Below are 14,867 nucleotides of genomic sequence, written 5' to 3' on the forward strand. Positions count from 1 at the left end.
AATCAGCCAACCAGCAGCTTAGCCATCCTGGCACAAACATGTAACCTGTTCTCACATTTCCAGTACTAGCTGAGACTTATAAATATCTGACTTTTCACTATTGATCTTGGAATGTTCCAGTCTAAAACAGAAAGCTGTGCCTCTGCATACTTCTCATTTTCTTATTCACATGAAACTATTAGCTACTTTCCCCCAGACATACGACTCTTGGCACTAAAACCAAGAAAGCATTTGATATGAGAGCAAATTGATTATTAATAATTAGGCATATCTGAATCTCTAACAAGCCCCTCCCCTTTATTGCTTGCTGCCACTTGTTACAGAGTTTTGTATTAATTACCAAAGCACTCCCCCCCCCCCAGCCTTATTGAGCTCTCAAATGCGGTAATTTCTTTCCTTAGTTGACTCAGTGCCTTCATAGCATGCACATATACTATAATTGCATTAATACCAAACAATCTGGACCCCCACAGTTGCAGCAATTGGGTGAAGTGCAAGACTTAATATCCAGGTATTAGTTGGGTTCAACCATGAAGAATTTCCTACCAAGAATGTTGTGTCCTTTTCTTAATGAACTGTCCCTTAGTCCTTACCTCTTTTGCTGCCCTGTCCCAAGTGTAGGACACTATTGTTAAACTGAACAACAACAGCCACTATATCACCCACCTCTGTGCCTACGTCCATTTCAAAACCTCAAATTCATTCTCCAAATGGAATCCCTCTATTTAATTTGATGTCTTCCGTTTCGCATGTCTTCAGTTGTACCACTTAGTGCAAATTCCTTTCTTGTTCTGTCTCTAAGTTTTTCATGATAAATGCATGGGTTTCCTTTTTTCATTCCCATTTTCAAAGTGTTTTCCCCTCTTTCCCCCCAAGTCATGCACACCCACTCATCAGCTGATGTCACTGGTGTCTGTAGCTCATGAGCAGGACCCCATCCTTTAAACTAGTGAGAGGACAAAGGAGCCTGGACAATACTGGCCTCTGTCTCCTCTCCCTGCCACCCACTTAAAGGAAAAATGCAGAGCTGCTTCAGAGGTGCTTTTGCCAAGTGCTTTTAGGCAGTCCACATGCTCCTGTCCCGAGTGGTTCAGGCTGGAGTGTGGTGACTGTCTTAAAACACTTCGCAGGTTCCTCAGTGCCCAACTGCTAGAGGTGTGCAGGGACTGCCCATATGTCAGACGTGTGATAACATAATGTTACAATGTTATTGACAGGTGGGCAGGCCCCTCACACCTATCCATGAGGCCAATCTTGATAAGGATCTGGCCCATGGAACCGAAAAAGTTCCCCACATTTGATACAGAGTGTTTCACTAAAGGGAAACCCAGATGTGAGACCTGAAACACTGTTACGGACTTACTTGTGCTTAACCTGAAGCTCATAGGATTTTATGTCCCAGTGTGCATCCATTAACTCTGATTGTGTACCAAATGTTAGCATAGCAGTTAGCATAGTGGCCATTGTACAGCCACAGAGACTATGTATCATGTTTGAGGCTGCTGTTATTCCTTATTAAAAAGGTAAAGGGACCCTTGACCATTAGGTCCAGTCGTGGCCGACTCTGGGGTTGCGGTGCTCACCTTGCTTTATTGGCCGAGGGAGCCGGCGTACAGCTTCCGAGTCATGTGGCCAGCATGACAAAGCCGCTTCTGGCAAACCAGAGCAGCACACGGAAACACCGCTTACCTTCCTGCCGTAGCGGTACCTATTTATCTACTTGCACTTTGACGTGCTTTCGAACTGCTAGGTTGGCAGGAGCAGGGACCGAGCAACGGGAGCTCACCCCGTCACGGGGATTCGAACCGCCGACCTTCTCATCGGCAAGTCCTAGGCTCTCTGGTTTAACCCACAGCGCCACCCACGTTAACCACAGTATGTTGCATCAAAGCCACTGAAAACTGCAAGTCCACAACGATTGCTTAAACACAGGGGTGAACTCAGTGGAGACAAAATTCATGAATGATTTGCTGGCAGGTGTTGTACCAACACAATCTGCTTTCCCGGCATAACAGTTTATTTCATTGAACTTTGGGGAAATCTGGCACCATGAAATGGTTCTTCCCCTTTTCACTCATATTTGTGCAGAAAGCAGAGACTGTGTTTGAAATCTGGGGTACATTGGCAACCAGAGGCAGATCCAGTTTAAATTCTGATTTCTTTCTGCATCCCATATCCTTTGGTTGCCATCACCACAGTATGGGCTCCTTCAAAGGACTAGAGATGACAACTCATTCTTTATTCTTGGTCACTTTTGTGTAGGCTATGAACAAAACTTTATCACTATAGCTGTTTCAGCCATCACAGTCTCATTCAGGTACTCTTGGAATTTCCTCCACATGGCCCATCTTTCTGAGTTTTTGGGAACTTTTCTTAATTCCTCCTCGGATTATGAGACCAATGCCCTCACTTGGCAATAGAGATGCAGGTGGCAGTCAACCTAGTGGTTGTCAGGTTGCATTGGTGTTGGCCCTATAGTTGGTTGACCCACCTCTGGAGTAAAAACATAAGTTCTGCACATACATTATGTATCCCTACCTTTGTCCTTTGCTTATGGGTGTTCCCCAGATGCATTCCAAAAGAACATGGAAGCGTTAGGTAAGTTCTAAACTAGAGCAAAAGGAGTAGACCATACATGAAGCAAATGGGTGGCATTTTCTTAGGTATTGCGTTCCTTTAAACTTGGCACCATCATTGTTCAGAGAACCCTGAGACCCAGTAATATGCAGAGTAAACAAAAATAATGAGCATAAAAATAATAAGAATATTTATCCATGGGTGAGGTCGCAATAGATAGAGATATATAATATATATGAAGCCTAATGAGAGAAAAAAGAAAAGTGAACAAAAGGAGTCAGGGGAAATGTAATCATTTTTTTTTCTGAGGTTTGTATACAAATAGCTTACACTTTGAGGGCAAAATTGCTCAAATCTGTACTGAACTTGTTGCCACAGTCGAGTTTCAACCTGCTCATGGGCATAGGTGGGCCACCAGTGCTTCTTGGCTGTCATCTACATCCTCTGCAGGAGTAGGAGGATCGGACCAGACCTGCACAAAAGTAAGAGCAGGCATGGTCAGTATAAACATAGGATCTCCCCCATCCAGGCCCCTGGTGCAGTCCAAGAGGCCCAGCTGTGAGGGACTCCACTCCCATGCCACACACGGCCTTGTAAGGTACAAGCATTTGTTTCTTGGAGCTGCAGTATGTTTGCACATGCACCATGGGCCAAGGGTTAAAGGTGAGGCTTTCTGCTGGCCAAACTCTGCAGTTACTTGTTGGAGGGTGGCAGGGGTGTGAACTGTTTTCTGCCCTCTTGTGTGAGAGTTTGCAGGGTGACATGGTTGGTTCCCAGACGGCTCTCCCATTTCCCAGACTGATCTTGGGGGTAGGTGGGCTCCATGAAGGCTTTTCTGTGTGAGGGTCCTTGCTCGCTGGAGGGCTGGTTCCAAGTGCCTGTTTGAGCATGAAGCTCAGGAGAGAGATGTGAGCAATAGCTGCATTCCCTCCCCTATGCTGGGGAGGTGGGCTTTGCTGAAAGTGCAGCTAAAAGTTCTCTTGTTTCTGTCTTTGTAAAGTAGTCTGTGCTCAGTGTTCCTGGGGGTGCAGAGTGTCCTTCCTCCTTGGTGCCCATTCTCCAGAGCCCGTCTCTAGAACCCAAATTCCCTGCATGAGGAGTGTGTGAGGCATATCCCTGCGCCATGCAAGGTGTCGTGCTGTTTGCGTTTGACGCATGCTGAGTTTATATCCTGCTGGTGCTGTGCGTTGATTTGCTACAGGCCTCCTCAGCACCTGGAGCTCTCCCATGCTGCCATGGGTGTAGCTGGCAAGGGGAAGCAGCCCAATTTTCCCAGATTGGTCCTGCCCCATTGTTTTCTATGTGACAGGTCTGTCTTGGGCCAGCCGTTTGATTAGTGGATATTCCATCTGTTTGCAGGGCCACAGTCATGGCCTGAGGGGAGTGAATGTGACAGCCAGGCACCCTCACCCCCAGCAAACCTCTTTCTTGCCCTCAGCATCTTCCATTTGGGGGCATTCTGCCAGGTGGGTCAGTGGTAGAAATAATAATAATAATAATAATAATAATAATAATAATAATAATAATAATAATAATAATAATGTGGTACGATTTAGTTCCTCTTCAACTACACCTTTCGCTGATTAACATCTTATACTCCTTTTAAACGTGTTTGGGGAGGGAGGGTTATTGGTGTTGTAATTTTATGTTGTGAACTGCCCCAAGATCTGTGAATGAAGGGCGGTAGACAAATTTAATAAATAATAATAGTTCTGCCCACTGGGCTACTCATGAGCAGGGGAAAGGTCTGCCAGCACTGGTTTGGATGGCTCTGCCATATCCTAACTCACTCCAGCCTGATGAGTCTGGGTTTGGGATTGCACAGTAAGTCTGATTATCACCAAAAACTATTGAGCGTTAACTTGGCTACATAAAGCGAATATTGTGGATAGAACTCATATAACATGAATATAGTTAGTAGGCTCTTCAGATGCATTGGGCACATGAAAGTCATTCACTCACTTCAGCTATGTAATCAGTCCATTTATAAAAAGTCCATTTGTAAAAAGGTCCTTCAGTGCTTTAAATTGAGGAAGAATTTGGGCTGAGAATTTCTTTCAGATTCAAACGGAATGAGCAGTGCGAAACTCATAAAGTTATTGGGGATGCTGGAGTCTGGATTGTACTAAGTTGAATGTGTTAAAACCCTGAAGTTAACAATGCAGTCTGCTTTTGCATTTTAAGATTCTGATGCAGAACTTTATGATCTGAAAATAGAGACGATGTTTGCACTTCCGTAACCCCAGCAAATCTTTAATAAAAACCATTTTTTAAAAGATTGTGATGCAATTAGGAGCAGTGGTCTATGCTGCAATTTATAATCTTGTAAGGCATTGAACTACAAAGCCATTGCTTAGAATAGATACCAGGGGATAATACCAGTGTAGTAACTTAGATCCAAGGAGGGCATAGGTTAGGCAGGAAATTTGGATTCTCACCTTGTGTTTAAAAACACTTGCTTTGTTTTTCTGCCTCCATGTTTTAATGTTTCCATTTAGATGGCATGTTTTGCATCCTTTTTTGCTGTATTGGTATATTTTAGTTAAATGTTATGCTTCCTCAGACTTTTACAATTTAAGACATCTTTGCTCTTTGTTTGCTTAAAAAAACTGAATTGTTTAATGTTCTAAATTTAATTTCTAAAGCAATTCCTGCAATTACTTAAAATAATGCTATTAGGAAATCAGTAGAACTCATTGTTTGAGGATATATACATACACAAGCTATTCAAGTCAATGATTTATTTACATGGAGAAAATAATATGTAACTCAAGCTGACAGTTGCAGCTATTGGGAAGTGATCCCATAAATATACTGGCTGAAAAATGTGCTGCTTTGAGCTAGTTGCACTTAGTTCCCATTGAAATAAATGAAACTTAAGTCATGAGTAACTCGACCCAATGGAACCTGTTAAAGTAACTTAGGCTGCAATTCTACACCTGCTCACCTGAGTGTAAGCCCCATTGAACTCATGGGACTTGCTTCTGAGTAGATGTGTATAGTATTGTACTGTGAGTCTGAATCCAAAGTATATCAGTCACATGCTACATTCCCTTTACAGATACCTTTGACAGGGATGGAGTGCAAGTGAGGACATATTTTTAAATGTCTGGACCTGTTCATGAAGCTTCTATGACCAGAAAGGAACCTAGTTTGTTTTCATTATTGGAAGCTCTTCAGACTAAAAGATGCTCACTTAAAAAAAGGAAAAGTTAGATCAGAGCAAGTGCAAGACATGTGCTTTATCAGTGCACAATTGTATACACTCTTTAATGTTCATGCCATGGCCTTCAGCTTGTTGACATTTTTCAACTTGGGAAGAAATTCTGTTGAGCTCAGTGGTGCTTCTGAGAATACACACCTGTTAGTGTTTTACTTTGAATACACAGTAATTGTAGTTGTCAAAATATAGGCATTATTGCTGTCTAGCATTTTTTAAAAATCAACTCAAATTGTTTTATGTGCCCACTGATTATTATTTTTCCTTACAGCTCTGCCAATATCTGCCGTGCTGAAATGTTTTAATTTAAATTTTCTTCCTTTTTATCTTTGTTTTCTCTGTTGCTGCTTTTTCTGTGACACAGCCTTTCATTATAGTCACTCTTCTTTTTTTTCCTTCCCCACTTCTTTCTTTTCCTTTTTTAAAGCCATGAGAAGCCGATCCATTGGTGAATGTGCTCTGCCATCGGCCTATATACGCAGTGCTAAAAGTGCTCCTGTTCTGATCCATACTTCCAAACCCTTCTTGCCTGATATTGTTCTCACTCCCCTTTCTGATGAGCTTTCAGGTAGTGCCACCTCTGCTAATTTCTGCACCCCCTTTTCACTTTTTTAACCCTTCTGCTTTCAAAGACTGCATAATCACTACATTTTTCAAAGTAAAATGTTTAGGGGTGGGGAGGAAATGGGGGAGAGATGAGAGTGGATATTTTGAGTTTTGTGGTATGCTATATTTACAGCTCATTCTGGAACTGTGAGAAGCTAGCGCTGTGCCAATTCCTATAGAAGTAATTCAATGTTCTGCTTTGCAGCTGAATTTTTAAAAAGTTGATTTGACACAAATATCTGAGATATATTGTTGAACTAGGTTTTCTACATCAAATGCCGGGGCAGAAGGAAGAAGAAAAGATTTCTCTTTGAAAGTCTTCAGCCTGGAGAGGTTGAGGATATTTTCTATCATCGCTGTTTGGTCATTGTATTTTAATTTACCGGCATCATAGCCTTCTCCTTTTGATTGTTTATTATAATCAATGTCTTGCTGACTATGTCAGTAAATGCATAAGAATTACTAGAGAGGGGTTTACATTAGTAATTACCACATTAAAAACTCATCAGTAGACCCAAAAAAGTTTGTTATTACTTATAACAGTACAGTGGTACCTCGGCTTACATACGCTTCAGGTTACAGACTCCGCTAACCCAGAAATAGTGCTTCAGGTTAAGAACTTTGCTTCAGGATGAGAACAGAAATCATGGTCCGGCGGCGCAGCAGCAGCAGGAGGCCCCATTAGCTAAAGTGGTGCTTCAGGTTAAGAACAGCTTCAGCTTAAGAACAGACCTCTGGAACGAATTAAGTACTTAACCCGAGGTACCACTGTATTATAAACACTTAAGTGCTAACTGCTGTGTATGTTTCTTTTAAAAGACACAACTAGCTGTTCTTTTGTTAACAAAACCCTTGACCCATCTCTAGAAAAACAACATTTTTTAAGCCCCCCAATGAACCATATTATAATAATGATTTTTAAGCTCCGTTCATAGGTACTGTGTCAGTGCTAGACAGCTTCAAAAAATGCTTCACAGCTATGGTGGGTTTTCTGTTGAAGCAACCACATTTTATCTCCTGTGCCATTGAATCCCAAGCTATAAATGTATTGTGTTTTTGTTCACATTTCAAATATGCTGAATCATGTATACTGTGATTCGTTGTTTCATAATGCCAGTCAGTTTCAAAGGCTTGTTCAGAGATGATATTTGTAGTAGCTATTTCAGAAGCGGGGTGTGCGTTTTCTTTCCTGCTTTTTCTCGTCTGTTCCTCTCTTCCATTTTCCTGCCTTATTCATTCTTTCTTTTGTTTTCCTTGGTGTCCTTGGCTCTGGGTCTTTTTGGGGATTATGCACACATGAAGGTGATGGATGGTTGATGAAGGGCCCTGGGTGAGAGGCAGGGAAGGAAAGAGATCCCAGGGTGAGAGGCTGGGAGAAGAAAGGGATGCTCCCAGGTAAGAGCTGGGAGGGTCTAAAATATGGGTAGGCAAACTAAGGCCCGGGGGCCGGATCTGGCCCAATCGCCTTCTAAATCTGGCCCACGGACGGTCCAGGAATCAGCGTGTTTTCACATGAGTAGAATGAGTGCTTTTATTTAAAATGCATCTCTGTGAGTTATTTGTGAGGAATAGGAATTCATTCTTCTTCTTTTCAAAATATAGTCTGGCCCCCCACAAGGTCTGAAGGACAGTGGACTGAAAAAGTTTGCTGACCCCTGGTCTAAAACTTCCTTTGTGAGACAAGGGTTAAGAGCCAACCGTGAGAGAGGACTCCACCTTTTCTTTTTGTTTCTGCTTTTATTTAGATTAGTTTGTTTTTAATTGTATGGTATTATTTAAAAACCTTAATAAAATTTTACAGGGTGGGTGGGAAACAGAAGTGAGATGGACAGCAAAGTGTTGCTGTGTGAAGTGCTCCTGTTGAGGGGGCCAGCCAGGCAACTTTGCTGTCTTCAAGCACACTCCAGTCATTCTCCCTTAGACCTGCAGCTTAGGATCAGTGAGGCTCCACAACGGCTAGAGGAAATAATTTTTTAAAAAAGTTTTGTCTTGTAGTTCTGTTTATTTTTTTCCTAGACTCCCATCCCTTTCTTCCCCTACCCCCAGCAACATGTCCAGACAGGCACAGGACCTTTGAAGGGACGGACTGTCTGTGTTCACCTTTCAAAGCAACACTACAAATGCCTTCCTTTTAAGTATGGCCATCAACTAAAGGAAAAAAAAAACCATGTTAATTTGAAATGAGGAGAGTATATTTTTCAGACAGTCTTGACACAGCTTGTTGTTGGTTGTTTTTTTTTAAAAAAAAGTTCTCATGATCTGCTATTACAGTGGTACCTCGGGTTACATACGCTTCAGGTTACATATGCTTCAGGTTACAAACTCCGCTAACCCAGAAATAGTACCTTGGGTTAAGAACTTTGCTTCAGGATGAGAACAGAAATTGTGCTCCGGCGGCATGGCAGCAGCAGGAGGCCCCATTAGCTAAAGTGGTGCTTCAGGTTAAGAACAGCTTCAGGTTAAGAATGGACCTCTGGAACTAATTAAGTACTTAACCCGAGGTACCACTGTATAATATGGAACATTCCCAGTTCAAGCTAAAAGAAAATATTGTGTTGTAAATTATTAAACAGTTCAGAAAATCTGTGTGTTTCTTCTTTAGGTTCCTCAAAGTGGCACCTTCATTGATGCTATATAACTGTGTTTAAACTTCATCAATTAATAATCTAGTCCTAATCATTTATCAGTTGGACTATTGCTATCAAATAATTGTAGTTGCCATGGACGCTGGTAAAACTAATGATTTTACAATGTCATGCTTAGATTTCTCCACCAAGTTCATCCCACATTTTAAGACCTGCTCACCTCATTCCACAGGCTATTTTTGTAGGTTTCAAAAAAATGGAACAATCTGTGTTTTATATCAGGATATGTTGACAATGACAAGATTATGTTATCTGTTACTTAGGAAGTCATTTTCTGTATAAACTTATCAGTACAGCTAATGTCTCTAAAAAGTTATCAGCTCAGCTTTGTGTATTATGATTACTGTTTTTCGAGGCAAAACTATTATTTTGTCTTAAGAATCTGTTAATATGACTTGTCAGCCCGAAGCAGAAAAATAGAGCTGGCTATTTAGGATTTTTTGACAAATTGGAAATGGAGAAGTGTAGAAAACATTGGGATCCTTGCATATAATCATAGTTAGACCTTAGTAATCCTAAACAGGATTGTGGAAGTCTTGTGCTTGTAAATTTTGGGTAGGCGTTGAGATGGGTCAGTGGCCTAACAGAATAATGCAGCTTCTGACATTCCTAAGAAGACTGTGCTGGTGGCACTTCATGTTTTTGGGTACCCAGAACAGTAACAAATGGCTGCACAGGAAACAACATGGAGTTTAACATTTCTGGGTGCAATCTTGTTTTCTCCGGGGAGCAGCCTTCCCATCCCAACTAAACTGTGTACATTGCATAGTGGTAGAACAATTCTACACTTAGATTCTGCAGCAAAAATATGTGAGACAGGATTATTTTAGGTGTGTGTGTGTGTGTGTGTGTGTGTGTGTGTGTGTGTTTGGTATCTTTTCTCTACCTTTCCGTGAAACAGTCAACCTTACAACCAAAGTAAAACAACCAAAACATAGAAATAAAACAACACACAATGTTTAAAAATGTATTAGAAGAGAATGGTATTCTACGAAGAATTGCTGAAATAAAATAGGTTAATAAGAGCATCACAAGCTTCATATTTAAATTGAATGTCATCTTCAGTGTTTGCATCTTCAGTGTTTGAAAGGGTGCAGAGGTGCTTCTGTGACTATTTAGAACTCATTTTGCAGTGTGTCCCCCTGGAGCTGTAGCCCAGATCCACTCAAAAGGAAATCTGAAGGGTTGCTATAAGAGCTTCCAGGAACTTCTTTGTTGTGCATTAGAGTCTAGACCTTATATCAGTGGGGCTTCTGCAGGAAATTATGAAAGAGATTTCCTTTGGGTTTTAAGTGTTTTGTAGGTGTGTAAATTTTAAGACAGCTAGCTTTTGTTCTCTTCTCTCACCTCACCTCCTAAGAGGGTATACTGCTTTCAGCAGAATTCTAAAACAGCAAGGGAAAAGGTGAAGTGGGCTCTTACCTGTAAGTATTATTTTCCCCCCTCATTCTTAGTGCTAGTTCATCTCATCCTGAGGGAACAATGGATCCTTCGTTAGGATTCATTTTTGGCCACTTTGATCATTAAGAATAAAGATAAATCAGCTGTAGGTTCAGTAATTGTCAGACTTCCTCTGGATCATTGTATTAGCTTTTTCTGGTTCTTATAAGAAACTAGTATCCAGTTTTTTAGAGGTGCTTCAGAAGATCCCAACTGGAGACTGAAAGATGTGTTCATTCGTTTGTAGCTAGCCTTTCAGAGTTAGGGAACCATCTGCTTTCTTTCACTTGAATTATGGACATACCTACATAGGTGTTTTGTATGTGTGTGTGTGAGAGAGAGAGAGAGAGAGAGAGAGAGATTTACTTAATAATTAAAGATGATACAGCTTCCTCAACATATTGAGTCAACTTGTGGCTAGAAATATTGTCAGTTCTTGGGTTACATATTTTCCTAAACAGGCTATATTATAAGTCATTATTTCTGATTCCATGAATTAGTATTTCATAATTTATTGGCACAGCCCTAGCTTTAACAGCATTTCCATATTTCCCATGATCTTGCTCTGTTTCCATGCATGTTAATATTTTAAGACTGTTCTGATGGTCTAACTCATATCTCACACTGTACTAGATAGCATATGTGTGCACGTATGTGCACATGTGTGTGTATGTATATGTGTTTAACAACATTTTAGTTTTTGGTGGAGAATATTTTATGGTTCTTAAGGACTTCTTTTTAAAGTGTGTCACTACCTTGCAGTAGTGAACAAACAAAACAATAGTGTATATATTAGATTTATGTACTTGATTTCCTAAATACATACTTTTTCTACAGACATGGATGATGCTCAAATCCTCCCACGTCCACCTCGCGTCAGACATTTTTCACAGAGTGAGGAAACGCCCAGTGAAGTTTTTGATGCGTTGAACGAGGAGCAGACACTTCCACGAAGTAGCAGCACATCTGACATCCTGGAACCATTCACAGTTGAGCGAGTCAAAGGTGCAGTTCCTGTCATTGACGATTCATCCCATCATGCGCCAAGCTTACAGAGTTCCACAGAGGCCTCTTCAATATGTAGATCCACTGAAAGTCATGTTACTGATACAAATAGCCGAGAGTCCTCTCTGGAAGTTGGGGATAGTATTTATGACCATCTCTGTCATTTGGTAGGCCCGGTAGAACTTGCAGATACAGCCTTTGAACAAAACCAGTATGTTGACCTTGAAGGTGAAGATGATCTTCTTTCCTCTCTGAGAGAATATCTTAAGGAAAACGAAGAACTTTGCAGTAGCATTGAGATAGATAAGCATGAGCCGCCTTCTCATGAAGTTGATGCAGCAATAAGTAGGAATGATAAATTGCCATTGGATGGAGTAGAGCATACAGACCAGACTGTTACATGTGCAAGTAGTACCACTGTTGCAGAAAGTGCCGATGATGCAGAACTGCAATTGGAGCAAAACCAAAGTGGCTTTATAAGTAATATTGCACCTACACAAGTAGACAGTTCTACAGGAAGCCAAGCTGATAAAGCTAAACATTTAAACATTGATAGGCCCATCCAAAATCTGCCTGATCCCAGGTCAAGTAGCCCTAGAGAAAAGGAAACGAAGAGGTATTTGTTCAGACAAATTGCCACTGATGTAGATGTATCTGTGGAAGCAGTGCTAGCTGAAAAGCATAAAAGTGCCCTCTTTAATGAAAAAATAACCAACACAAGTGTTATGCATGCAAAGAAAATGCCACATAAAGCCTTAGTTAACCCTGAAATGCTTCACATTACTGGCATGAGCAAACTGTCACCAACTAAGAGAAGCATATCTGAAACGGTAACCCATAAGGCTAAAATAATGAAAATAGCAGCTAAAAAGCGAAACAGTGTCCATGTTACTTTTAGGCCATCTACTGAATCAGTTCAGTTTTATAATCCTCTAGAAAACAAAGAGGCCCCCTGGAAAGCAAGACTTCGTAAACTCAGTGGTTTCAGTAGCGGGAGCAGTAGCAACAGCAGCAGCAGCAGCAGCAGCAGCAGCAACACAAGCACCAGCTCATCCACAATGGCTGTGCTGGTCAAACCCGGAATATATAGGCCTCTAGATCCAGCCAGTACAACTTCTGCTTGTAGTAGGCAAATTAAAGAATCAGGAGATGTTCCAGCATTCGTGTTGCAGAAGGAAAGTATTGGAATAAATCAAATGTCAAACCGTAGCCCACCTAAGCCATCGAGTCAGGAGTCGGGACAACAGCAGGGCTCCCTGGGTGGTGTTTATAAATCTGTTGTACATGCTCTTTCGAAGCCGAAGGCAAATGTTTCCCCACAGAGGCAGAGCAGAGTGCCAGCAGAGGCTCCACTGAGGGATCTGTACAGTCATGTAATGGGCTATTTTGGAAAGAAAGCTGCAGGTGAGCACTAACAGTGTGCGGAGCACAATAGGAGAAAGGCAGCACCAGTTTGGCTTGATGCACCTGAAGCAAGCTCTTATAAAGCAAATCAAAAGGCTTTGGGATGATCAGTGCTTTTCCTGTTTGGTTTTGCATGCGCATATGGCCAGCTGAATTTCCCCCCTCCAGCATAAGTTACTTTGATAAACGTTAAATTACTAATGATCCTTTTTAAAAAATAATAGTGAACCACTTTGCTGCTGAACACTGTAAGAGTAGGGAAGAGGAAGAGATAGTAAATGACCTACCAATGGATCCTGTCTTTATCATATACTTCTCCTGGCAAGCCTTGAAAGCCAGTCTTCAATATATATTTGGCATTCGTATGCTGTCCAATAGGGGGAAAAATGGTTTAGATATCTCCTATTTATCTTCCTAGTGATCAGTTATTGCAGTTCAGCCAATTGTAGGTTCAGTTAATTTTTCTTCCTCCTCCTCCTCCTGAAAATGAGACAAGAAAATTTTGAAGTAGGTTTCAAAATTTCCTGTTTGGACTATCTTCTTAAAACAATCTGGTATGGATTTTTGTCATTTTTATTTGAGCTATTTCAAAATATGCTTCAGTGCTTTCTGTGTGCATTCATTGGAATGGATGCACTGACTTCCTAAGCGACATCTATCACTGCTTTCCCTCCCCCCTGGGGTCATGGAAGTGCATAAAGGTACCATGATAGTTCTCCTTGAGCTAACTGTGAGCCTCTATGTGTTAACCAAAATGGGCAAGGCTGGCTGTCATTCTAATATCACCATCTTAGTTCATGTGTTCAGTAACTTTTAAAAGAACAGTAAATTAACTTTCAGCAGTGAGGTAGGTTTATTTTGCGCTTTTTTTTTTTTTTACATTGTATGCTGGCATGATTAACAGAATGCTCTGTAATGCATCCTGCATTGAGATGTTAATGCCATCTGAGGGCAGTCTTTGTAAGCATATCACAGTAGACTGGGTAGTAATGTAGATTCTTTCCGGCTAATTTGTTCAATATGCTATTTAGTAAAAGTTTCTCTTTAAAAGCAATGTGCAGTCTGGATTCTAGGAGTATATAGAACGAAATTTTGAAATTTAATACTTCACGATTTTAATATCAAGACCATGTTATACCTCAGATTAAGAGTATGGTTGCTTTGTAGTCTTTTGAGGGGATAACACTTTCTCAAAAAAAAAAAAAAGATAAACAAGAAAAATAAAACCTTCAAGGTAAAATAACACAATAGTGTAACAGAATTAAAAACAGTGTAATTCTGTGCAATATTGATCATAAACCACTGACCATTTTAAGTCTTCTGTTAATTTTTGAATCATGTCATCTTTCATTGTTCATTAATTTATTTAAGTGTACTCTGTGTCTACAGTACTGCATTGAAACACAATTCATTGGTACATTCTACTTATATGTTTCTCATTAGCATACACCCGCAGAGTTGGGGGGGGAATTATGCATCTGGTGATATGGAGGAATGAAGAATGTGTGCTTAAAGCAAGCATTAACAACTTTAAGTAGTGCTTATCTGTAAGCTTTCTTGCTCTTTTAAAGGTCACACTGGAAATTGACTAACACCTGCTCAGTGGTGATGGGTAGGGGTGGGGGGCGTTGAAGGGTGAGGGTAGACTTACTAATTCCTAAAACTAAATTTATTTTATGGGAGAAGGTATTTTTAACTGCATGACATTCTTTTGTATTTACCGGTTTATTTCTGTGCTTTAAAAAAATATTTTGTTATTGAAACTGTTCTTTACTATATACAGTCATTCATTTGCTTTTAGCCAATAGAGAGGATATGAGCCCAAAGCAGAACCCTCTTGGTAGTGATAATGGCAGTAGTAATGCAAATATTCCTGACCTCATGGATGAGTTTATAGCTGAAAGACTGCGCAGTGGTAGTGCTCTGGTAAGCTTTCGCAATTTTCTTTTGTCCTGAAATATACAATTGTA

At 40.7% G+C, this 14,867-nt stretch overlaps 1 protein-coding gene across 10 annotated transcripts in view; it reads left to right on the plus strand.

Annotated features, from left to right (window-relative positions):
* Positions 1 to 14,867, plus strand: part of RALGAPA1 (Ral GTPase activating protein catalytic subunit alpha 1) — a 122,685-nt gene that overhangs the window by 36,154 nt on the left and 71,664 nt on the right. For 4 of the 10 annotated variants that reach the window (XM_081857402.1, XM_081857405.1, XM_081857407.1 and 1 more), the window contains exons 17-19: positions 6,225 to 6,365; positions 11,326 to 12,897; positions 14,699 to 14,823. In XM_081857402.1, coding sequence (XP_081713528.1) covers positions 6,225 to 6,365; positions 11,326 to 12,897; positions 14,699 to 14,823 — 1,838 coding nt within the window. The remainder of the gene's footprint in view (positions 1 to 6,224; positions 6,366 to 11,325; positions 12,898 to 14,698; positions 14,824 to 14,867) is intronic. The other 6 variants (XM_081857408.1, XM_081857411.1, XM_081857406.1 and 3 more) reach the window with 3 other exon arrangements.

Source organism: Podarcis erhardii, assembly GCF_964252035.2.
Source record: "Podarcis erhardii genome assembly, chromosome: 1".
Taxonomy (NCBI): Eukaryota; Metazoa; Chordata; class Lepidosauria; order Squamata; family Lacertidae; genus Podarcis; species Podarcis erhardii.